Source organism: Bos indicus, chromosome 2, assembly GCF_029378745.1.
Source record: "Bos indicus isolate NIAB-ARS_2022 breed Sahiwal x Tharparkar chromosome 2, NIAB-ARS_B.indTharparkar_mat_pri_1.0, whole genome shotgun sequence".
In the NCBI taxonomy this organism is placed as follows: domain Eukaryota; kingdom Metazoa; phylum Chordata; class Mammalia; order Artiodactyla; family Bovidae; genus Bos; species Bos indicus.
The window spans coordinates 56,562,368-56,586,555 of NC_091761.1; the positions used below are offsets into that span (position 1 = coordinate 56,562,368).

At 34.6% G+C, this 24,188-nt stretch overlaps 1 protein-coding gene across 1 annotated transcript in view; it reads left to right on the top strand.

Annotated features, from left to right (window-relative positions):
- LRP1B (LDL receptor related protein 1B) overlaps window positions 1-24,188 on the top strand; it is a 2,167,013-nt gene that overhangs the window by 1,986,084 nt on the left and 156,741 nt on the right. The window contains exons 72-77 of the mRNA XM_070768349.1: window positions 5,128-5,250; window positions 12,434-12,559; window positions 13,284-13,421; window positions 15,165-15,299; window positions 18,631-18,750; window positions 20,350-20,591. Of these exons, the coding sequence (XP_070624450.1) occupies window positions 5,128-5,250; window positions 12,434-12,559; window positions 13,284-13,421; window positions 15,165-15,299; window positions 18,631-18,750; window positions 20,350-20,591 (884 nt within the window). The remainder of the gene's footprint in view (window positions 1-5,127; window positions 5,251-12,433; window positions 12,560-13,283; window positions 13,422-15,164; window positions 15,300-18,630; window positions 18,751-20,349; window positions 20,592-24,188) is intronic.

Genomic DNA, 24,188 nt, shown 5'->3' on the forward strand with positions numbered 1-24,188 from the left:
CAAAATGCAGACGATCCTTTAAAAGGACACACTGTCTATGTAGCAACAGCTCCAAAGTATTTTTGGGCAGTTTGATACCTTTTATATCTGAAGTAGCCTTAACCAGAAAAGTGAAAATCTAAAATTGACAAAGTGATATTTTAAGACTTCAAAATGATAAATAATTTTTAACAAAATTGGACTCAAACTAATAAACTTAAAATCTGTAAGCAAATAAAATTGAACTATTAGTTTAACAAAAACACAATATTTATGAGATGCTGCCTCTCTTCATTGGTGATTTATTTTTAATTATAAAATTTCCAGCAGATCTTTGCTTCAAGCCCTTGATATTTGAAATAGTTGGATACCTGATGAGGGAAGTAACACTTGCTTCTAGGGTTATAAGAATCTCAGCTTTACAAAATGCATCTATTCATGAAACTAACTTCTCTAATTGGTGATCAAAATGTAAAATTTAATACAGTACTAATATCTCACTGACATGTATACATGTTTCTGAGTAATATTTTTACAATAAAACATAGATTCATAAGCAAAGAAATAAATAAATAAAAGCAGCATTCACATTTTTAAAGGTAGAACATGTTACCCCAAGGAAATTTGGTGTTTGTATTGGCCTGAGCTTTCAAACTTTACACTTTATACCAATTTTGATGGAAAAGATAGTCTTTTTAGCAATTATTAGCTTCTAATTATAGAAGCTATCAAATTTCATCATACATTTAAGCTTATCTCAACCCTAATTAAGATGAGAACCCTTGATTCTTATTTTCTGTGATGATATATTTGTCCAGATTTCTATGAAATTGCCAAGAGCTCAATTAAATTTAGACATATAGGTTATTGTTAATTACAATGCTTGTTTCTATTTTTCTAATAACCTCCTATTGAGCTGATCAAGAACATGACTAGGAAACTGGAATTTTAATCCAATTAATCTCTTTAAATTATGCCTATTTTAAATTGTTTATGTGTGCTTCCTGCCATTTCACAATAGGCTTTTTAAGTTAGGATATCTTGGAACCCCTTGATGCGTTTTTTAAAATGCAAATTGTTCCTAGTACAATGGGAAGCCTTTAGTAAATTATCATAAAACCTTTGCCTTTGTGTTATAATTATGATTTCATATGTATTTCTCTTCTTCTTAATAAAAATAGTGCAATGTCTGACACTCTTATGGGGACAATTATAATGTTATCTAATTCAAAACCTTTGGGAACTCATATTTTTCCTTTTAACAAAACTGGTGTGCTACCAATCTTTTTTTTTTTTTTTTTTTTTGAATAATCAAAGGATGTTCACAAATTCTGTTTGAATTTCATCCATTTTAGAATGGAAAATGTGGTGTCATTAGAATCTTTATTCCGAAAGAATACAACTCTATTTCATATCCTGTGAATTTTGATACTGAATTAAGCCAACACTTACCTCATACCGCTATTCATGTGTTTAATACTAAAGACTGTTCTTGCTATCTTTTTTTGTCTGTTTTCAGACATTTATTAAATGACAATATGTTTTCTTGTGTTGATTTTGATGATTGAGATTATTTTAAGGTTTAGGGCATTTTAAAGCTGAACATTTGGAGCAAAATGGCAACCTACTCCAGTATTCTTGTCAAGAAAATACCATGGACAGAGGAACCTGGAAGGCTACAGTCCATAGGGTCTCAAAAAGTCAGACATGTCTGACTTTTCTGAGCATGTATAGTTGAACATTGCAAGTGTTTGTAAGAAAGGGGCATCCCAATGCCAGATATTGAACTGTCAGAAGACTCATGGTGAAATTCATCATTCTGGACTCACTAAGGACTTGAATCTATCTGTATCTTAGAGTTTGTTAGTGCTCAAGGATGTCACTGTGAGCTGTACCAGTTCTGTCAAGTATTTTGTAGGAAAACTTAGAACAGTTATGATTGAGAGCATTATAAATTCTTGGTCTCAGCTTGAACTATCACTCAAGATTCTAAGCATTCTACCTATATATTTTTAATCATCTCTCTCTACCATTAATCCTACCAGGTTTTTAAAAAGTTGATTTTCTTTCTCACATTCTACTTCACAGCAGCAGTAAAAATCATGAGTTTATTTTAACATCTGGACACAAAATTAATTAAGCTACCTATTTTTATGCCTAGCCCTTCTTCTTTTCTCTTAAAATAGATTTGTCTCATCTCCAGTCTAAGGATAGTCCTTTTACTTGTTTTAGATCTCAAATCCTTCACACTTTCTTGATTCTCAGAGAACTTATATGAATTACCTTTTCTCTCTGCCATATCCTCAACCTTACTTTATTTGCTGAATTCTTCTCAGAAGCATTTATATACCTGTTCCGATATCTGTTTTACTTCATACAAGCAATCAAGCTGTCTGACTTACCCAACTTCTTTTCTTCCTTCCCTTTAAGGCCAAACTTCGGAACTATTACCTCTTTATATATGATAACCAACTACAAACATTTCTTTAACCCACCAGCACTTCACTAAATCTACTGTCTTAGCATTATTTATATGTGCTAACTATTACCTTCTTGTTTGAACAGTTTTCAGATATTTATCCAACCACTATGGCTACTTCTCAGTCTTTTTTGTAGGTTTTGCTTTATTCATTTAATCTTTCAAGGCAAATTTCCTCTGTGTTATCTTCTAAATTTCAAGTAACATCTATATTCTGATCATTCTCAACTATGCATTTACAGGTCAGAAACCTTTCCTGTATTTTGGACACGTTTATCCACTAGCCTGTTAAATATCACCAAATCCTTGTCTTACCAGTAACTTAAATGGATTATGTCATTATTTCCACTAATACTGATCCAAATGCTATGCTCTTTTATTTATTGAACAATGCCAGCACTCACCAAATGGTCCGAATAAACCAAAAATTGAGTCCTGTGTTTGACTACTCATCTCCCTCTACCCCTCATCAAGTTTGTCATCAGGTCCTGAGGATTCTACCTCCTGAAGAGTTCTCAAATATATCAACAACTACTCTAAATCAAGTTACCATCAGTTCTTTTCTGATTGACTGCAAGCCTTCTTCAAACTGGTCTTTTTTCTTGTCTTAGCTTTACTCTCCCTGTTTTCATGTTTAAACTTTCCACACTGTAGCTAAGGTTGTCATTCTAAAACCCAAATCTGATTTTGTCCCCATTTCCTAAAGTACATCTTTGCTACTGAAAGTGAATTACTAGAGATTTGTGTGCAAGTCAAAGCTCAAAAGAATAAGAGCTTATTGACCCTAACAAGCTTAGGGTTATTATTCTCTCTAAAGTACATCCACGAGATGAACAATACTTCTTTCTTGGACTTTTCTAGGCTTGCAAGGATGAGCAGTATCACTCTGCAGCTCTATGTTTTAATAAACAAACATATCCATTTTTAACATGTCAACATCTTCAACCATCAAATCTTGTCAATATGGAAGCACTATTTCTTATGTTATATATGAAATTTAAGTTGGTAGTATAAATCTCTGAAGGCAATCATTTATCTTCATTTTACATTCCCATCAAATTTCTTTGTGTTGTTTCCCCAGGTACTCTTTGAAAGTATGGTCTTATAAATCCTAATCATACCTCTTTTGTAACATATGAAGATGTTAAGCTCCATAGAAATTAATACACTTTTCCAAAGCAAAACAAAGCAAGTTCTTAACTCCCTAACCATTGCTGTTTCTGCTATATATTGCTGTGTATCTAGACATATATAACTAAAGTTTATTTGTACTCTGTGTTCTTTACTTGTGGTAGATGTATTCAATTTAAAGTTCAAATGTCCTTGTATTCTTGCTGCTTTCTATTTAATTTTTAAAAGAGCAAGAATGCAAGTATTTTAAAAATGCTCACAAAGGAGTTCCCTGGAGGCCCAGTAATTAAGACTCTGAGTTTTCAAAGCAGGGGGTATGGGTTCAATCTCTGGTCTGGTCAAGGAATTAAGATCCCATATGTCATGTGGTACAGCCAAAAAATTAAAAATTAAATTGAAAGTAAAGATATATTCTTTAAAATAAATTAAAAATGCTCGTAAGAGTATTCTATAGTACAGTGTTTATAAGAATAGCTAGTTCCCTGGTGGCTCAGATGTTAAATAATCTGCCTGCAATGCAGGAGACCTGGGTTCAGTCCTTGGGTTGGGAAGATCCCCTAGAGGAGGTCATGGCAACCCACTCCAGTATTCTTGCCTGGACAATCCCCATGAACAGAAGAGCATGGTAGGCTACAGTTCCTGGGTTGCAGAGTCATACACAACTGAGTGACTAAGCACACACCACAGTATTCCACCACATCACCAACTTCTGCATGCATGGATGCATTATAAGTTGCTTCAGTCGTGCCTGACTCTTTGTGACCCTATGGACTGTGGCCCGCCAGGCTCCTCTGTCTCTGGGGTTCTCAGGCAAGAATATTGAAGTGGGTCCCCCTGCCCTCCTCCAGAAGAGCTTCCCGACCCAGGGGTCAAACCCACCAACTTCTAATTGTTATGAAATTAGTAGTTTCTCTATGACTATAAAAATGTTTTACTGGTTTTTCTGGTTTAAATGATTCAGTTTGTCAGTTTTCAGATACAAATGAATTATTAAATTACTTTAAAAGTAACTTTTCTTCCCAGAAGAGCATAATTTTTGGTAACGAAAATTAGTGCTATTTAAAACCTAAGTTTCTTTACACTCAATAATGTAGAAATGATGTGAAATGGAAGGAAATTTATATTGAAGAAAACTTTATTCTAGTGACTTCTCTGGTGGTCCAATGACTAAGACTCAATGCTCCCATTGCAGGGGGCCCAGGTTCGATCCCTGGTCAAGGAACTAGATTCCACACACTGCAACTAAGACACAGCACAGCCAAACAAAAAACAAGTAATATTTTTTTTTAAAAGAAAACTTCATTCTATCATCTTATTCTCAATATTCTGTAAAGAAAATATGATACATGTGAGGGTAATATCAAATGCTTTGAAAAGTTGACAGTGAATACTATTTTTAAAAAGCTTGGACGTATAATATTTTACAGGAAAAAAATCAGGAAGAGAGAAACTTTTACTGTGCTAAGAATTAGAGGAATATGTGTTTTGCTGACTGGAATTAATTATGCTGTATATCTGTCTTTTGTTTTCAAATGAAGGAGGAAATATATGTAGAGCAGATGAGTTCCTTTGCAACAATTCACTTTGCAAACTACATTTCTGGGTGTGTGATGGAGAAGACGACTGTGGAGACAACTCTGATGAAGCCCCTGACATGTGTGGTATGGCATTTCCCATGGCTCTAGATTGTACTCTGCTCCCCTGATGTAGTGCGCCAGCATGATTCAATGATATGGTGCAAATTCTGCCATCCCCGGGTTAGGTAGATAACGTGTAACCACAGATACAGCTTTTGCTCAAATAATAACCCTCCTCAGAGTTTACGACTTTGAGAGCCCTCTTAAATCTGAACTTGCACATGTCAACACTACTCAAAAGACGGATTATGGACTGTCTAGGAGGATTTAGAGTAGTTCACCTTTTGAATTGAGTAAGGTTCATATAAAGACTTAAGCTTTATACTCAATTGATGTTTTAGGTTAAAACAATTTTTTTGACAAATAAATATGGAAAAAATGTGCATAATAAAATCACATACTTTCACAAATCACCCACTACTGAGACTGGTTATTCAGAGAAGGGAGATAAATATGCATAGAGATATACAGATATTATCTATCTATTTATCTGTACCTATCTATGGCAACCTAATCCAATATTCTTGCCTGGAGAACCCCATGAAAAGAAGAGCCTGGCAGACTTAAATCCATAGGGTTACAAAGAGTCAGACACAACTGAAGAGATAGCACACGTGCACACACACAGACACAGACACAGACACACACACACACACACACACACACACACACACACATCTATCTTTCTATCTATCTATATCTATCTATCTATCTGGGGGCTTCCCAGGTGGCTTAGATGGTAAAGAATCTGCCTGCATTATGGGAGACCAGGGTTCGATCCCTGGGTCAGGAAGATCCCTTGAAAAAGCAAATGGATACCCATTCCAATATTCTTCTCTGGGGAATTCCATGGATGCAGGAGCCTGGCAAGCTACAGTTCTTAGGGTCACAAAGAGTCAGATGTGACTGAGCAACTAACTCTTTCACATTTATCTATTTACTTATCAATCATCTATCTGTCTTGTTAAAAGAGTTAGGCAGGTAACTACATTTAGGAGTTATTTAACATTTAAATGAAAAATCTTAAAATTTATTTCTAATTCAAATTCAAGTTACTTCTGACTGACATTTGTCACAAGCATAATTATGCAACCAACAACTCTAAATGCATAGCTTTAGATCACCAAATTAAACAATTTTATGTATTTGGTAAATATTGTCATTCTTAATGTCATTCTTTGTTTCTAGTCAACATAAAAAGGAAATTTAACTTTTAGTTTGAAGAAAAATGCTACTACTTTGGATATAAATATAAATATCCACATAAGGTGAATTAAAGAAAATATAGCATAAATATGTGTACTTATATGTATATATATATACTTATATTCCGTGTTCTATTTGGTAAATCAAGCTAAACTAATTTTTTATAGATGTTGATATTGACTCAGTTGAATAAAAAGCTCAAAAGCAAAGAGGTGGCTTTATTTTAAACATGTTTTAAAATTTGGAAAAGATAGTGTTTGGAGAATTGTTCTCTACAGGTACTCCTGATAAGTAATGTAACTAAATTTCACTTTCAGTTCTTCCGCATAATATTACAGAGTGAATTCTAGAGAATCACCAGAGATAGTATTATTTCTGAATCATAATACTTGAAAATATTTTAAGTGTTTTACTTGAATTTTTTTTCAAATTTAAAAATATTTCAGATTTTACCAATACAAGCCAAAAACTATTATTTTTAATAAAATATATTTTCCCCTCTATTCTGTATTCCATTTCAGCACAAAAACTAGTGAGTAGAATAGGATTTGTTTGGAAACTAATTAACCATGTGGGGCTCCAGATCACACCCCGCAGATCCATTTCCAGGGCCAGGAAGTGATTCTAAAGGACATGCTGCACAGCTGTTGCAAAACTTGTAAAATACATCCAGCTTAATTCTGTGAATGTTTTTGCATTCTCCTCAATCATAAGTATCAACATTGAGTCAAGTTTTTATGTGATGGAGACTGTACTAAGTAATTGGGATAAAAACAGAATATGGTTTCTTTGACAAGGAGATCAATTTCTGGTTCTAAAATAATAATTTCCAGGTATTATATTTCAAGCAATAGTAGAATTAAATAAAGATAAGACATAGAGGGATAAAATGAACTCTGCCTGAAAGAGAATGAAAAGAGGTAGACTAAAATACACCATAGGTGTAGAGAACAGTGTGGGGGAAAGTATCATTCATTCATTTAATAGCTGTTAATCTAGAGATAGGCTTATTCCCTGGTGGCTCAGAGGTTAAAGCATCTGCCTGCAATTCAGGAGACATGGGTTTGATCCCTGGGTCGGGAAGATCCCCTGGAGAAGGAAATGGCAACCCACTCCAGTATTCTTGCCTGGAGAATCCCATGGACTGAGGAGCCTGGTAGGCTACAGTCCACAGGGTCGCAAAGAGTCAGACACGACTGAGCAACTTCACTTCACTTCACTTCACTTCAAACTAGAGATAATGATTATTTTTGGTGATATAATGATAAGAGAAACAGATATGGACCCTACTTCACAGAGCTGAGAATCTAGTGGAAGAGGAATATTAATGATCACAAAATACATAGTTATAAACTATGCTTTATGTGCTGAAAGAAGTATAACAAATTATACAAATAAAGAATTTTGGAGTTTTAGTCTATATAGGATTTTATTCAGTCTCACTTTTTGAGAAGTAACATTGAGTTTGAGTCTGAGAGATTTATAGCTGCCAAGTTGGTGAAAGGGATGGAGTGGAAATGGATGACACAGTATTTTAGGCAAAAGAAACAAGATGTAGAAAGGCCCTGAGATAGAGCAAACCACAATTTACTAGAGGAGTTGAAAGATATGTGTGCTTGGAGAATACAGAGCATGCTAGATAGTGGACAAAACGGAACTAACAGGAGAGATACTTGAAACCTTGTGAGTCTGGGGAGGGATTTTTAGATTTAGCTTGAAACCAAATGAAAATATTATAGAGTTTTAAGTAGAGGAGGCATAGAGTCATATTTCTATTTCACAGATATTAGATAGAGGCAAGAATAGTTAAGACAATTGCAGAACTCAAGGCAAGCTATGCTGGTAGCTTGGATTAAGATAATGACAGCACATGATGGCAAAGTATACACAATTTGATTGTGATTTAAAAAGCAAAATGAATTGGATTAAATAATGGGTTGGACATAGGAAGAGAAAGAGAGAGGAAGTTGGCAAGTGTAATTTATAGGCTGTTTTTGCTTGTACATTTGAATAGCTGGGAAACACAGGATAAGGAAATTTTGCAAGTAAAGATTAGAAGTCTGGCTTGGATGTACTTGAGGAGACATTAAGTACAGATCACAAGGAGATGCTACATGTTTGGTTCTAGAGCTTAAAGAGCTGGTCTAGAAATGTAAATGTGAGGGTCAGCAGAAAATGTAGTAGTAAATTCTATGGAATTTGTAAGATTCAGGCAGAGAGGGAGTAAAACATAAAAGAAAGGAATTAAGATAGAATATCAAGGGCCACCAAACATCTAAATAAATATGAGTAGCCAGCAGAGACTCAGGTGAGTAATAACAAGATGATTAGAAAAAAAAAATGAAGTATGACAAGAAAAATACCAAGGTAATAAAATGTTACAAGACAGATGAAATGGTTCCTGAAGAGGCAGGGAAAATTGAGTTTCAGAGCAAGTTAAAGCAATCCATTTTATATAAGGGTAGTGACCCCTTGACCCACTCCAGTGTTCTTGCCTGGAGAATCCCAGGGACAGCGGGGCCTGGTGGGCTGCCGTCTATGGGGTCGCACAGAGTCGGACACAACTGAAGCGACTTAGCAGCAGCAGCAGCAGCAGTGACCCCTTGAAGAGCTGAATCATTGGAAAAGACCCTGATGCTGGGAAAGATTGAACGCAAAAGGGAGAAGGGGACAATAGAGGATGTGATGGTTAGAAGCATCACCAACCCAGTGAATATGAATCTGAGCAAACTTCAGGACATAGTGAAGGACAGGGAAGCCTGGGGCACTTCAGTCCATGGGGTAGCAAAAACTTGGACACGACTTAACAATTGAACAACAACAAAAGTGACCCCTTGAAATTAGTTGATAGACTATATGTATATGCAGGTGATGGACTGATATTTAATGATATGATAATTTTTATCTTTTTATTTCCATTTATCTGTTTATAATAAGGGAGCATGTTCATATAATGTGAAAGGTTGGTGTGGTAGGGAGACTTGAAAGGAACATAGATTTGAATCATTATTGATTCAAAGGGTATGAATGACATTATGTATAAAAAATATAAACATAGATATAAATGAGTGATTTCCAAGTAGTGTTCAGGGCCTATCTGGCATTGATAAATATTCATGTTTGTGATAGCAGTCAGCATTGCAGTATGATTATCTACAACATTCCTAGGCTTCCCAAATGCACACATTGGGATAGCAGATGGCTTCATTTACCTAAGTTTAGGGATTCTGTTAGATAATTAAGAAGGATAAAAGCAAAAGTGCCAGAGAATGCAGATCATTTAGACTAAGTATTAGTACTTAGAAAAATGTCCAAAATATAATAGGTTATCAATATCAAATAAGTAAATTAAGAAATAGAATATGGTACATTTAAATGACTACTACATGTTATAGAATGTAAATTACCCCTCAGTAAAGCTATTAAAATCATAAAAACAAATAGAATTTGGAATCTAATGTCAGCAGAAAGGGAAATAAAAAGAAAAAAGGCATTGGTGAATACGGAAGAGTTAGGCATATCAAGGGACTAATGTTTCAGGTAAGACTGAAAAAGTGTCCTTAATGAGACTGGTTGAATTAAGAAGTTGGATAATTGAAGATTGTGGTCTGAATTTGGATCACTAAAATCTGTGGCTTTGTAAATGAAGCAATTGGAAATAACACCTTGAGCTATATCAGTAAATGTCTCTTATCTGCAAGCAACAGGAACTGTCATTGGCTGAATTAAGATACATTTGTCAAAGTCCACCCATGTGCACAACATTCTAGAAGAATGGGTGCCTAGCTGGATTAAAGTAAAAGAATATGTGGTATAAAAAATTCAGGAAGCTAAGAGGTGCATTTATTGACTGGTTTTCTCATACGGATTTTGATGTCCCCTAGGAGGCTGGAATAATTTGGATAGAGAGAAAGAACTGTGAGGAAAGGTGCTACAAACTCAGTGAATTGGAAGGGGGTGATGTTTATAAGATTGATGAGAAAATAATGCAAGGAAAAAAAAACATAACCAAATGCATGGACCTCAAAATAACAGTTTTTGGTTTTAGTTTATTTTTTAAAAAGGAATGTGAATATATAGTAGCAGAATTCTGGAAGCTATAGCAGAAAACTATGAGATAATGTGAGATTTGAGCAATTTTACAACAGCAGTTTAAGGGGCTCTGCAGGGCTGGAGAAACCATACATTCAGAGGCCTGTGTGCAGTTGATAACAGACCAGTTACATGCCTTATGAAGGTAGTCAGGAGAGAGATCTGTAGGTTTGCTTCTCCACATTCTGATACCATGAGCTAATGGGAGCAAGGTTTAGGGGGTCTTAGTATGCTAATGCATTTCCCAACTACCTATAGTGCAGGAGATGCCAGAGATATGGGTTCAATTCCTGAGTTGGGAAGGTCCCCTGGAGGAGTGCATGGCTACCCACTGCAGTATGCTTGCCTGGAGAATCCCATGGACAGAGGAGCCTGGTGGGCTACAGTCCATAGGTCGCAGAGTTGAATGCGACTGACAACAGTAAGCAAAGAGACATTCCTAAAAAACCTGCAGGGGAGGAATTCTGCTTAGAATGTGAACCAAATTTTAATTAAAGCAAGAAAGTCAGGCAAAAAAGGAATGTGGCATATTTAAGGAGCTAATAAAGTGGTATTGCTAGAATCCTGAGTGACAAGGGATGAGTCTGTAGGAGTGGCATGGACAAGATAATTAGTCTATTATGCCACATAAAATACCATACATTTTATTCTGGAAGTAACAAATAACTATGAAAGAAATGATCAGATTGCTGTTCTGGTAGCTTTGGGAGGATTTTAGGTTGAAAAATGAAATAGACATTAAGGATTCTACTGCAGTCATCTCTGTAAGAAAGAGTGAAGAGCTGAGCTACTGGAGTTGTAACTGGTGTGCATGGAGATGAGAGGGCAAATTTGGGGACAATTCCAACTGCACTTGTTGACTAATAAGAGTTGAAAATAATGGGAAGGTGCATTTAGGATAATCCCAAACTTGTGCCTATAATGTGCCACTAACTGAACTATGGAAATAAGACAGTTTGTCTGAGGAGACAGAGGTCAAGGGAAGATAATGAAGAATTGAGTTTTGAACTTGTTGAATTTTAAATTCCCCAGGGAACATACTATAATTAATTATGAGATGCTAAAATTAAATAGCAAATTGAAAGTCTCCAGAGGATAGTGTCAAGTAAACCTATGAGTCTGAATGAGACTATCTAAGCAGAGAATTCCAGAGTGAGAATATGAGGAGACCAGCCAGCAATAGGAGCCTGGATTATCCTACATGTGAGGAAGAGAAGACATTAAAGATGCTTCATACTTTAGCGGTAGAAGTCTTCAGATTCTCTAGTAATGAAAAGGACATGTATAAACTTCCCTGGATTTCATTGCTTCTTTAAATCACACACCCACCCACACATACACACACACACACACACACACACACACACAACATGAATAAATAAGATCACCTTATGTGCCTTAAATACATAGCTACCTGTTTGTTCAAGGAGACAGAGATTGAGAAACACAGCTCTAGTGTTATTGGGATTTTTTTTTCCCCTGAATGACCTATTTTCAGTTTTGGATATGTAACATATGCTTGCTCAAGCTCTATTCTGTGTGAAATTGCTCTTTCAGATAACTGTGCCTGCCATGTTGTATAAAATGTGGGCATAAATTAATTTGGTACACTAGAGAAACTCAGCTAAGGCATTTGTAAATAAGACCGTGAAGTTTGACTCTTTTTCTTACTTCATTCAGCATTTCAGCTGTGCACTCTCTTCTGTAATTAATATAAATAACTCGGATCATAACTTCTATTATCACACATTTTTCTAATAGCTGCATGTAAGCAATTCCCACAATAAGAGATATTCCAAAAAGCTAGATCATGGATTTGAAAAGGAAAAAAATAAAAAGACGACAAAAGAAAGATGGTTCTTCATAAGTTAGTGTACCCAAAGGAGCTGCTTTTTTTTCTTCTTTTCAGACAAATTTCTTTGCCCACCCACGAGACCTCACAGATGCAGAAATAACAGAATATGCCTGCAGCCTGAGCAAATGTGCAATGGGATCGATGACTGTGGGGACAACTCAGATGAAGATCCCTGTGGTGGTAAATCCATTTAGTGCAAAATAATTGATTCCATGTGAGCTACAGATAATACAATGATTAGGGCTCAAGAAATTTAAAAAAATATATACTTTCATGTGGCATGTCTGATGGTAGATTATCAGGCACTAGATTTTCTGACAGTATGTGAAGATAATCCACTTAGATTTCATATGCATAATAGAGCTGTGCAACTGAATATCTCCAAGTCTGTAAATCTCCACTGGTTATAGGTATTTTATTCTAGAAAGTACTGCATGAGAGAAACAACATAGTGGTTTAAAATATTCTGTTAAACAACTTCTTGGGGTGGGGGTGTTTATATAGATTGTGTATGTGTGTATACAGTCCCCTTTACACAATTCAGAAATTAAAATTTCAAAACCTAAATGCCTTACTAAAATATTCAGCAAAATCATTTGGTGACAGAACCTGACTTGACGTGACCTGAGGTAGTTTATATTACTTTAAAAAAGAATCTCATTTTTGGTAAATATTCAAACATTTTCATGTGGAAATATAGTTATTTACTATAGGGCAAATATAGTGTTATATTTCTAAGGTTCAAAAATTTCAGAATTTTTTTCATTTAGCCCCAAGAGCTTCAAATAAAGGATTATGGATCCATGTTTTTCATAGCATTTAGTAAAAATCTTAAAACTGTTATAGACTCAGTAAATTTGTTTGATTCTGTGAAACACTGATCATTTTTTTAATAACTCTATAGGTAAGCTTACATATAAAGCAAGACCTTGTAAAAAAGATGAGTTTGCTTGCAGTAATAAAAAATGTATCCCTGTGGATCTCCAGTGTGATCAACTTGATGACTGTGGAGATGGTTCAGATGAACAAGGCTGCAGAATAAGTGAGTTTGTTTCCTGTTAAAGTGCAGTGACATGCGAGTTTAATTTTTGCTTCAACATGCCTAAAATTTTCTTTATTGCTGTGAGAAAAGATTGCTCTTCAAAACATGCTTAAGTAATACTTTTTTAAAAAAAGACTTTGCCAAAGTCACCTTAGAATATCATTTAAATTAATAACAGAAAGTATGAGGTAGGCAAGGCTGATTTTGCCTTCAGCTGTTAAAGCTGAAGCTGGAAACTCAGTATCCGAATACAGACTCTGATATCATCAAAGAAATCTGTATTCCTTATTATTTACAAAATATAAATATAGTAGTTTTTGAATTTTATGGTTATATTAGGTTGAATGATGATAAACATTTTAATAATATATTCAATGCTTTAAAAACTCACTCCATTGCTGAGTCATTCTCAAAGAAGATATTATTATTTTATTATTAGAGTGTTATGATACTTGAGTCATGAGATCTTGATTATTAATAATTTTGTGTTTTATGTTTGATATCTGATTTTTCATATTGAGAAAAATAATTAAGCTTGTGACCCTAAATTCTGATTGCTTATAAAAGTCACAAAAGAGTTCCAACTCTTGAGTCTTTTATTGTTTCTCATTTGTATGTAAGTTGTTCTTCAATGGTTGATGAAGCAGTATCCACCAGGGTATGGCCATATATATCTTAATCATGGTATAATTACACTGGTGTATCTTCATTAATGGGGCTTCACTGGTGTCTCAACTGGTAAAGAACCTTCAGCTGGTAAAGCCTGCCAAAGCAGGAGATGCAAGACTTGCAGATTCAATCCCTGGGTCAGGAAAATCCCCTGAAGAAGGAAATGGCACCCCACTCTAGTATTCTTGCTGGATGATCCCTTGGACAGAGGAGCCTGGTGGGCTACAGTTCATGGGATTGCAAAGAGTCAGACATGACTGAGTGTACATGCACAGCTTAATTAATTGCAAAATATCCAAGAATCAGTGGGATTTAGTAATAGTTATAATTCTTATAATTAAGGTTCTCATATTTCTCAGTAATTGAATTTGCTTAAGTAGAATATAGATCATTCAATATTACCCCTATAATATTCCATCTCCCTTATTTGTACTCTAAAATGTTTTCCTGAATTGCAGGTAAAGCAATGAAGTTGCAAATACCCTGCTAGAAACTGCAAATAACACATAATCTGTCCTAAATTGTATTGCAACCCATGTCCATCAGAGCATAATACACACTCAAATGCTGCTCCCTGTATATGTTTAAGAACTGATGATTTAACCTCTTGCTTGAATAACATGGTAGCACTCTTGACCAAGTTGCTGAATACTAAGTTTAAGTTAACAATAGATGCCTACATCTCTAGGTAGCTTCCAGGAAATATTTTCATTCTTAGAGAAGAATGTGATTCTTCTACATTAAAATGATCTCATGGTAAAGATAGCCTGTCATTAGAACCATTGACATGAAAACCTTTTGGAAAGTAGTATAGCTTAATAACAGCTATAAATATCAGCTGCTGGTAGCTTGGTCTAAATTCAGTGTAAATTATTTTGGTTTTTATCGGCTTCTATTCCTTTATAAGAAATGAAGGCTTATATGGAGAGAAGATCATGACTTTATAAATTCACAAATAATAATATGTGGAATAAAAAGGGTTTCAATAAATGTAATTTTAAATTAAGAAAAATAGTAAACTCCCATTTCAGGAATTAGAATTATATTAGTTTTGATCATATTTTTAAATCCTAGCTCCCAGTGAGTATACCTGTGAAGATAATGTGAACCCATGTGGAGATGATGCATATTGTAATCAAATAAAAACATCTGTTTTCTGCCGCTGTAAGCCTGGATTTCAGAGAAACATGAAAAACAGACAGTGTGAAGGTATAGTACATTTCCTCAACAGCTTGCTCTTAAGTCTTTAGGTTATGAAAGACTCCCAGGGCTGCTAGATTGTGAGATGACAGAGGACTGATTTTCATCTGAATGGTACCTATCTGTGGGATACCATTTTACTTACGAGAGTGAAAGTCCCTGGGGTCAAGAGCCTGTTTGTATTGCTAAGCTAACCGTTGCTGAGGCTTATAAAGCCTTTTCTATAGCAGATTCAGACCTGAAGGAATTTCAATTGTATTGCTACAATTCTGTTTTGAAATGCAAATAACGAAATTGCTTGTTCAGAAGCTATTGAAGAATTAGCAGCAATTCATGAAAGAATATGTTTATGATGACCCATTTTTCTTAAGTTATGGCATTTGCAATACTGCAATAGGTAATTTGCTTTTACAGAACGGTGGGTTTTTATCCTAACACAATGTCCTAAACAGTGCTTTATATTATTATCAAGAGTGTCTCCTAAAATTCAAAGACAAGATTTAAATAAATCTCTGTCAACTTACTTGTGATCATTTAAAAATTGAGCATTCAGGGGAGCAGGAACCTCATAGTAAGTTCTATCTAAATATAGTTTACACTAGGGCTTTACTGCCACGAAATACAGACCTAAATGCACTTTCTGCCAGTTTCTCCACTAAAATTGGTACTATAATTAGAGCCAAACCTAAAGTGTCTAAGTCTGGTTTATGCAGGGCAAATTCAAGTTGTAAAATGTTTTCACCTCTCTGCTTTCTTCTCTATTGTCACCTTGTGTTATTCTTGGGTAAATAAAAGTGATTTTACATTGTGTCAATCAAAATGGAATTTTAAAAATTAATTGCACTCATCCATAGAGGAAATACTTGTAGTTATGTCATATATATGTCATGTATGTATATTTATATGTCACATTTGTACATTTAAGTTGTATATGTGTTTGGATTATTCATGACATTTTATCTCTTTATTAACAGGGAACGCTGAAAACTGGCAACTTAAATTTCTCTATTTTAATAAAAAAGTGAATTATTTCTCAAAACTAGATTATTTCTTCATTCCTAGACACTTTATGTCAAAACACATACTTAAACCTGTTCAAGATTTTACTTTCATATAACATTAATTTTCAAATGCTTATTTTTGAATAGTAGGCTCTGTTTACTGTATATACTAAGTTTAGAAAATGTATTCTTGAAATTTTCTTCATTTTGAGTAACATGCCATGGCAAATATGTCCTGCAAGCTACATTCATTTTAAATCACTGTGAATCCAGTATTTTTGTTGTGTAAATGAGTAACTTCTGAACTCTAATAAAATTTGTATCTTCATGTAATAAATGAAGTTTTGATAGTAGACAAAAGCAGTTTGACTTGGTATAGAGAAGGGAAGAGAGAATACCTTGATTTGTAATCCAAGGAATTAAAATTTTTGTGTCCTTACTATAGGTAGCTGAAAAAAGCACAAGAAATCACTATTTGACTTTAAAGCCAAAGCACTTTGAATAAAATACCTATAAGGAAGAAAAATTTGAGAGGACAATAATCAAGAAATAGAAATAGATTAATACTGGTTGTATGTCAGGCACTATTCTGGGTACTAGACATGTGTGAGATTCACCCATTGTCTTCAAAAGCTCTCCACATTGTCTGCTTACGGAGATGAGGAGGAAATGGTGACTCTGGCCAATACAAGGCCATGTGAGGGAACTAAAAGTTTTATCCAATCATGCAGATTTTTGCTTATTTTGATTTTCTCTCAAAGAGAAACCACAGTAACAAATAACTCCCTGTTCAAAGTTACAGATGCCAAAACAAAAAATATTGTAAAACTTTTTTAACTGTTAAAAGATTTATTGCAATAATACAATAAAAGTTTAGAAAACATTTATTTGTATGACTCAAACTGGTTTGGAAGTCACAGAGCATTGGGGAATCCTTGCAATGTGACACCTCAAGGAGATTCTTTTAACAGCATGCCATCAAACATTCTTCCCCATATTATCAATGCACCACTCCTTATTGTAATACTTTTTTGATGACTGAGAACTGGTACTATGTATTTTAGTTACCCCTGGTATACCATTTGTTAACAAGTAAATACAGTTTTCACTCTTTACCCTGTATTGCAATTAAATGCAGAATTGCACTCCTGAGAGTGCTTAGGTTCACCTTGGGCAGTGTCAGAGTAGAGACCTGAGAATCAGGAAGTCTGAGTTTAAGCCTTGGCACTGTCATTTACAAATGTCACTGGGAAAGTCTTTATCTCTACAATTGAGGTTTTAAAACTCTGCTGAGTGCTAAACAAGAGATAATTACTACCGCTGTGTTTATCCTTAAATTCCTCTGATTCAAGAGAAGGATTTATCTCACAGATTTATTAGGGCAACTATAATTGATTAGGGGGGCGGAGGAATTCTGCTGTTTGAAAGCAGCAGTAGACTTAAAGAAAAAGAAATTAGGTGATTTTAGAAATTAGAAATTTCTTAAAAGAAATTTTAAGAATCACCTTAAAATTTTAAACTTTGGGGCATGTGCTAAGCCATTGACTATTGCCTAAGATTTATTTATTATTTATAATTTATATATATATTCATTTTTATACAAGTATTCAGGATTTTTATTGTTTGTTTGCTTTTTTATTGGCCCTTCTTATTACATTGTCACTTTCTATTATGAAGCCAGAAGTGTATTATCTATATCTTCATTCTTTGTCATGAATTGTCCAAAATGCTGGCAATAAAACAATGAATAAATACTAATTTATGACTTCAGTCAAGTAGCGGATATGAATATGTTACCACATATATGAAATATAGCGTGAGAATGGCATAAGAGGGAAATCCCAAGGTTGCAAAAAGTGGAGAATCTATGAGATGGATAATCATTACCATTTATTGATGGAAATAAAGGAAGGCTTCACTTCAGGTGAATCTTGAGAGATAAGTAGAAATTCACTATGTAGAATGAGCATGGGTACTATAGGACAAAAGAATAGCATATGACATGTCCAAATGTATGGAGGTAGGTAATCAGAAACACCAACACACGTTTATTTGAGTCAATGAAAATACTAGGGAAGTTTGAAATGAATATTTCAATATGTTAAGTGGATTAACAAGCAATGCACAATTAATGAGTCATTATAGTGAAAATATTGAGAAAAAAATATGGTTATGGCCAGAAAATATCACAGAGTAATGTAAGAGTTTGAAAAGACAATGAAAGACATAGGAATAAGAAGTTGAATCACACAAAATAAATTTTTCTTTGTTGAAATGAGAAAAGAATGAAAGTACTAATTGGGGATATGATGATGCTATTTTGAGCTCTTCTTTTCTAGACCTTAATGAATGTTTGGTATTTGGCACGTGTTCCCACCAATGTATAAATACAGAAGGATCATATAAATGTGTGTGTCACCAGAATTTTCAAGAAAGAAATAACACCTGCATAGCAAAAGGTAAAGATGAATAACCATGATTTTATATGTTTTTATAATTTCTGTATAAACATGGGGGAAAATGTTATATATTGCATTTTAACAATGGCTTAATGCCTGACAATATAAAATAAATTTCTTGTTAAGACTGGTAAATTTGGCCAATTTGTTTATTATCATGGTTAATTGATATGGGAAGGTTTATAGACATGACTGTCAAATACTTGGCTACTATTAAAATCACATTTGTGTTTGAAACAATTTGTCAGAAGAGGGTAGAACTTCAAAAGCCAGTGTGATAGAATATGAAATGCCTTCCTTTATGGCCTGCTCTCAGTATACCCAAGGAAATATTGCACCACTGGGATGAAAATAACAGGTTAAATTAAAAGTTAGCATTATAAGGAGAATGGAATTTTGAATAAGAACTTAAAGGTTTTAAAATAAAATTATGTTTTAAAATCCAGACCTTCTCTACTTAAGAATATCACTTTAAAAAAATTAAATGACAGGTATGGCTTTCTTCAATGTGGATTTTAATGCACTTATGTTTTTACTAAATAATATTATAATTTAAATATTGTTAACTACAGGGCATGATTAACAATGTTAATAAGACAGTTACTAGAAGAGGAAAACAACCTGATATACTGAATCAAGCAAGGATGGCTATGGAGTTAGACTCATATTTGAATCCAGCATTGATTCCCTCTGATTGTGTGGCCTCAGGGAAGTTATTAAACTCTCAGAGCCTCAGTTCTTCATCTATAAAAATGGGAGGCCAAATCCTTACTTTCCATGTTGTTGGAAGAGGAGATAAATTGTCAAAGGCTTGATGCAGCTCCTATCACATGGTAAACATCCCCTAAGGGAGAGCTGTTGAGCCTATAGAGTTGAACCACAACTTGTGTATTAGTATTGTTTTTTTTTTTTTTTTTTAATTTGGAATTCAGTTTTTCTTTATGGTTTCATTAATATTTTAATTAATATTTTCAGGATTCACCTTAGGGTTTTCTTATCTGTGTATGCACATGACATCAATATCATTTTGTATGTGTCAAAACTTCAGGCTACGTGGTTCCAGTTAGCAAGATTCCAGAAAATATTGAGATTATGGCAATAAATACTGATATCTTTGTATAATAAAATAAGAGAACAGTTGAGATATATGATTATTAGAAGAAGACTCTTCATCTCATAATTTTTTATTTGTTAGCCAAAGGTAATGGTCACTTAGGTGCATAAACTAAATACTCAGAAATGCCTAAGGCTCAGGAGTACAAAATATGGTATCTGAATGTTCAGATGCAAAGCATTGAAACATATTGTGACCTACCGAACATAAATCCCTCTTCATAAAAAAGGTATCTACTAAAACTTTCCAGCCACAAGGTAAGCTTTGACTGAAGAAAACATATATTAATAACTCTTAGAAATGTTACTTAAGTGTGTTTTATACATAAGTCATGAAGACTAAATGATGGTATAAAGCTGGTTTAATTTTATGGAGCAAGAAACTGTGTTAAGAATAACAATTCAAGACAATTTAAAAGTACATTTGTTGCTTTTACATTAGTTGAAATTTACTTTATTTTTGTATTTTATTATAATAATCTCCAGGCTCTGAAGATCAAGTTCTCTACATTGCTAATGACACTGATATCCTGGGTTTTATATATCCATTCAACTACAGTGGCGATCATCAACAAATTTCTCATATTGAACATAATTCAAGAATAACAGGGATGGATGTATATTATCAGAGAGATATGATTATTTGGAGTACTCAGTTTAATCCAGGCGGAATTTTCTACAAAAGAATCCCTGGAAGAGAAAAAAGGCAAGCAAACAGTGGCTTGATTGTAAGTAAATATTTGAATATTTGAAGGCTCATGGCTCATATCTCCCCCTATTTTTTTCCTGTTTTTTTTTTTAATTTGTCAATCACAATATTTGACTGTAAGTTAATTAATGATTCCTCCCAATATTCTCCCTATACAGAAATAAAAATATCCCTACTCATTTATTCTCATAGCTGAATATACTTCATTTTAATTGCATGATTTTATGTTTTTCTTTAATATATTTTCTGTAGTTATATAAGAATGGAAATTAATAGTACCTAAAATTTCTAGAAATTTAATATTTTATAGTATTTAATAAATTATGAACATGAGGTTTTGTTTTTCATCATGAGATAGTATCATGAGATAGAAACCATCACTTCATTTTTACATTAGAAAATCAACTCAAATATATACAGGGTAAATTGTTTCATTTTTAACAATATCAGAAATCTGTTTATCTTCTAGGGAAAGAGATCAATTCAATAGTGTAATCATATCTTCTGACTCCTAATAACTATATTTCAGAGAACATCCAAAATAGAGCAATGTTTTTTGCTGGTATATGACAGACACATTGATTATCATGGTTATTCCTTTAGAGAAAAATAAGCTAAAACATTTGTTTAGAGTTATAGTTTTAGGTTATCTTTTTTGTTTTAGGTCATGTCAATTTATTGTGGATTTTATGTTTTGAGGTAACCTGGAAAGAATAACAGATAAACTACTTATTTTTAGAGAGCCCTAGCCCATTCCTATACAACCAAAAAGTCAAGTGTGGTATCTACCATAGATTTGAACTCCATAAATATCATTCGATGTAAATCTGAAACACTATTTTTTTATTAGTAGTAGGTGACAATAAGCTGGTTTTAAAAGAAGCTATATTATTAGCTTTTAAATTCAGGTCAGATTAACTGTGAGTAAAAATACATCCATATCAAAGTGATTTCTTTAACTCCTCCTTTTACAAACCCAGTGTTATAAGACAGCTTCTCTGGTGCCTCAGATGGTAAATAATCTTCCTGCGATGTAGAAACCCCAGGTTCGATCCACAAGTTGGGAAGATCCCCTGGAGAAGGGAATGGCTACCCACTCTAGTATTCTTACCAGGAAAGTCCCATGGCTAGAGGAGCCTGGCCAGCTACAGTCTGTGGGGTTGCACAGAGTCTGACATAACTGAATGACTAACATGAAGGTCTATTAAGTGTTCAGTTCAGTTCAGTTCAGTCGCTCAGTCGTGTCCGACTCTTTGCGACTCCATGAATTGCAGTAGGCCAGGACTCCCTGTCCATCACCAACTCCCAGAGTTCACTCAGACTCACGTCCATCGAGTCAGTGATGCCATCCAGCCATCTCATCCTCTGTCGTCCCCTTCTCCTCCTGCCCCCAATCCCTCCCAGCATCAGAGTCTTTTCCAATGAGTCAACTCTTCGCATGAGGTGGCCAAAGTACTGGAGTTTCAGCTTTAGTATCATTCCCTCCAAAGAAATCCCAGGGCTGATCTCCTTCAGAATGGACTGGTTGGATCTCCTTGCAGTCCAAGGATTCTCAAGAGTTTTCTCCAACACCACAGTTCAAAAGCATCAATTCTTCAGTGCTCAGCCTTCTTCACAGTCCAACTCTCACATCCATACATGACCACTGGAAAAACCATAGCCTTGACTAGATGGACCTTTGTTGGCAAAGTAATGTCTCTGCTTTTCAATATGTTATCTAGGTTGGTCATAACTTTCCTTCCGAGGAGTAAGTGTCTTTTAATTTCATGGCTGCAATCATCATCTGCAGTGATTTTGGAGCCTAAAAAAATAAAGTCTGACACTTAGTCAAGGATAAAGCCAAAACTTTCACTGGATGACTCTACTCTCCATCACCCATATACAATCTTCCTATTAGAATGAAAGACTGGCACAGTCTTGATTATCTTTAGTTTTCTTTATCTAAAACAGAAGTTTGCTTTGCAAAAACATTGGTCCTGTCGAATAATTTTATGTATTAATGAAGTGATAATGAAGTATTATGAAGTTATATTACCCAGGGCTTAATCATGTTCATATTCTTTGCCAGCCTCTTAGTTTCTCTATCTTCACCATTTAATAAGGTTTCTAGGGAGGAATACACACACATACACACATACATACTGTATGTTAGTATTAATAGTTCTTGGCACATAATAAGCACTGTATAGATTTCATTTCATTTCAGTTCAGTCATTCAGTCCTGCCCAACTCTTTGCAGCCCCATGGACTGCAGTACACCAGGCTTCCCTGTCCATCACCTACTCCTGGAGGTTTCTTAAACTCCTGTCTATCAAGTCAGTGATGCTATTCAACCATCTCATTCTCTGAGGTCTCTTTCTTCTCCCACTTTCAATCTTTCCTAGCATCAGGGTTTTTCCAATGAGTCAGTTCTTCACATCAGGTGGCCAAAGTGTTGGAGTTTCATCTTCAGCATCAGTACTTCCAATGAATATTCAAAACTGATCTCCTTTAGGATGGACTGGTTGGATCTCTTTGCAGTTCAAAGGACTCTCAAGAGTCTTCTCCAACACCACAGTTCAAAAGCATCAATTCTTTGGCACTCACCTTTCTTTATAGTCCAACTCTACTGGAAAAACCATAGATTTGACTAGATGGACTTTGGTTGGCAAACTAATATCTCTGCTTTTTAATATGCTGCCTAGGAAAAAGGAAGACTATGCATAAAAAACACTTGACAAAATTCAAAACCCATTCATGATAAAAAAAAATTCAATGAAATAGAAATTTCCTCAATACAAAAAAAAAAAAAAATATATATATATATATATATATATATATATATATATATATATATATGCTGCCTAGGTTGATCATAGATTCTCTTCCAAGAAGCAAGCGTCTTTTAATTTCATGGCTACAGTCACCATCTGCAGTGATTTTGGAGCTCAAAAGTATAAAGTCTGTCACTGTTTTCATTGTTTCTCCATCTATTTGCCATTAAGTGATGGGACCAGATGCCATGGTCTTTGTATTCTGAATGTTGAGTTTTAAGCCAACTTTTTCACTGTCCTCTTTCACTTTCATCAAGAGGCTCTTTAGTTCTTCTTCACTTTCTGCCATAAGGGTGGTGTCATCTGCATATCTGAGGTTATTGGTATTTCTCCTGGCAATCTTGATTCCAGCTTGTGCTTCTTCCAGCCCAGCATTTCTCATGATGTACTCTGCATATAAGTTAAATAAGCAGGCTGACAGTATACAGCTTTGACATACTCCTTTCACCATTTGGAAACAGTCTATTGTTCCATGTCCAGTTCTAACTGTTGCTTTTTGACCTGCATACAGATTTCTCAGAAGGCAGATCAGTCTGGTATTCCCATATCTTTCAGAATTTTCCACACTTTAATGTGATCCACAGTCACAGGCTTTGGCATAGTCAATAAAGCAGAAGTAGATGTTTTTCTGGAACTCTCTTGCTTTTTTAATGATCCAGTGGATATTGGCAATTTGATCTCTGGTCCCTCTGCCTTTTCTAAATCCATCTTGAATATTTGGAAGCTCATGGTTCACATACTGTTGAAGCCTGGCTTGAAGAATTTTGAGCTTTACTTTGCTAGCATGTGAGATGAGTGCAATT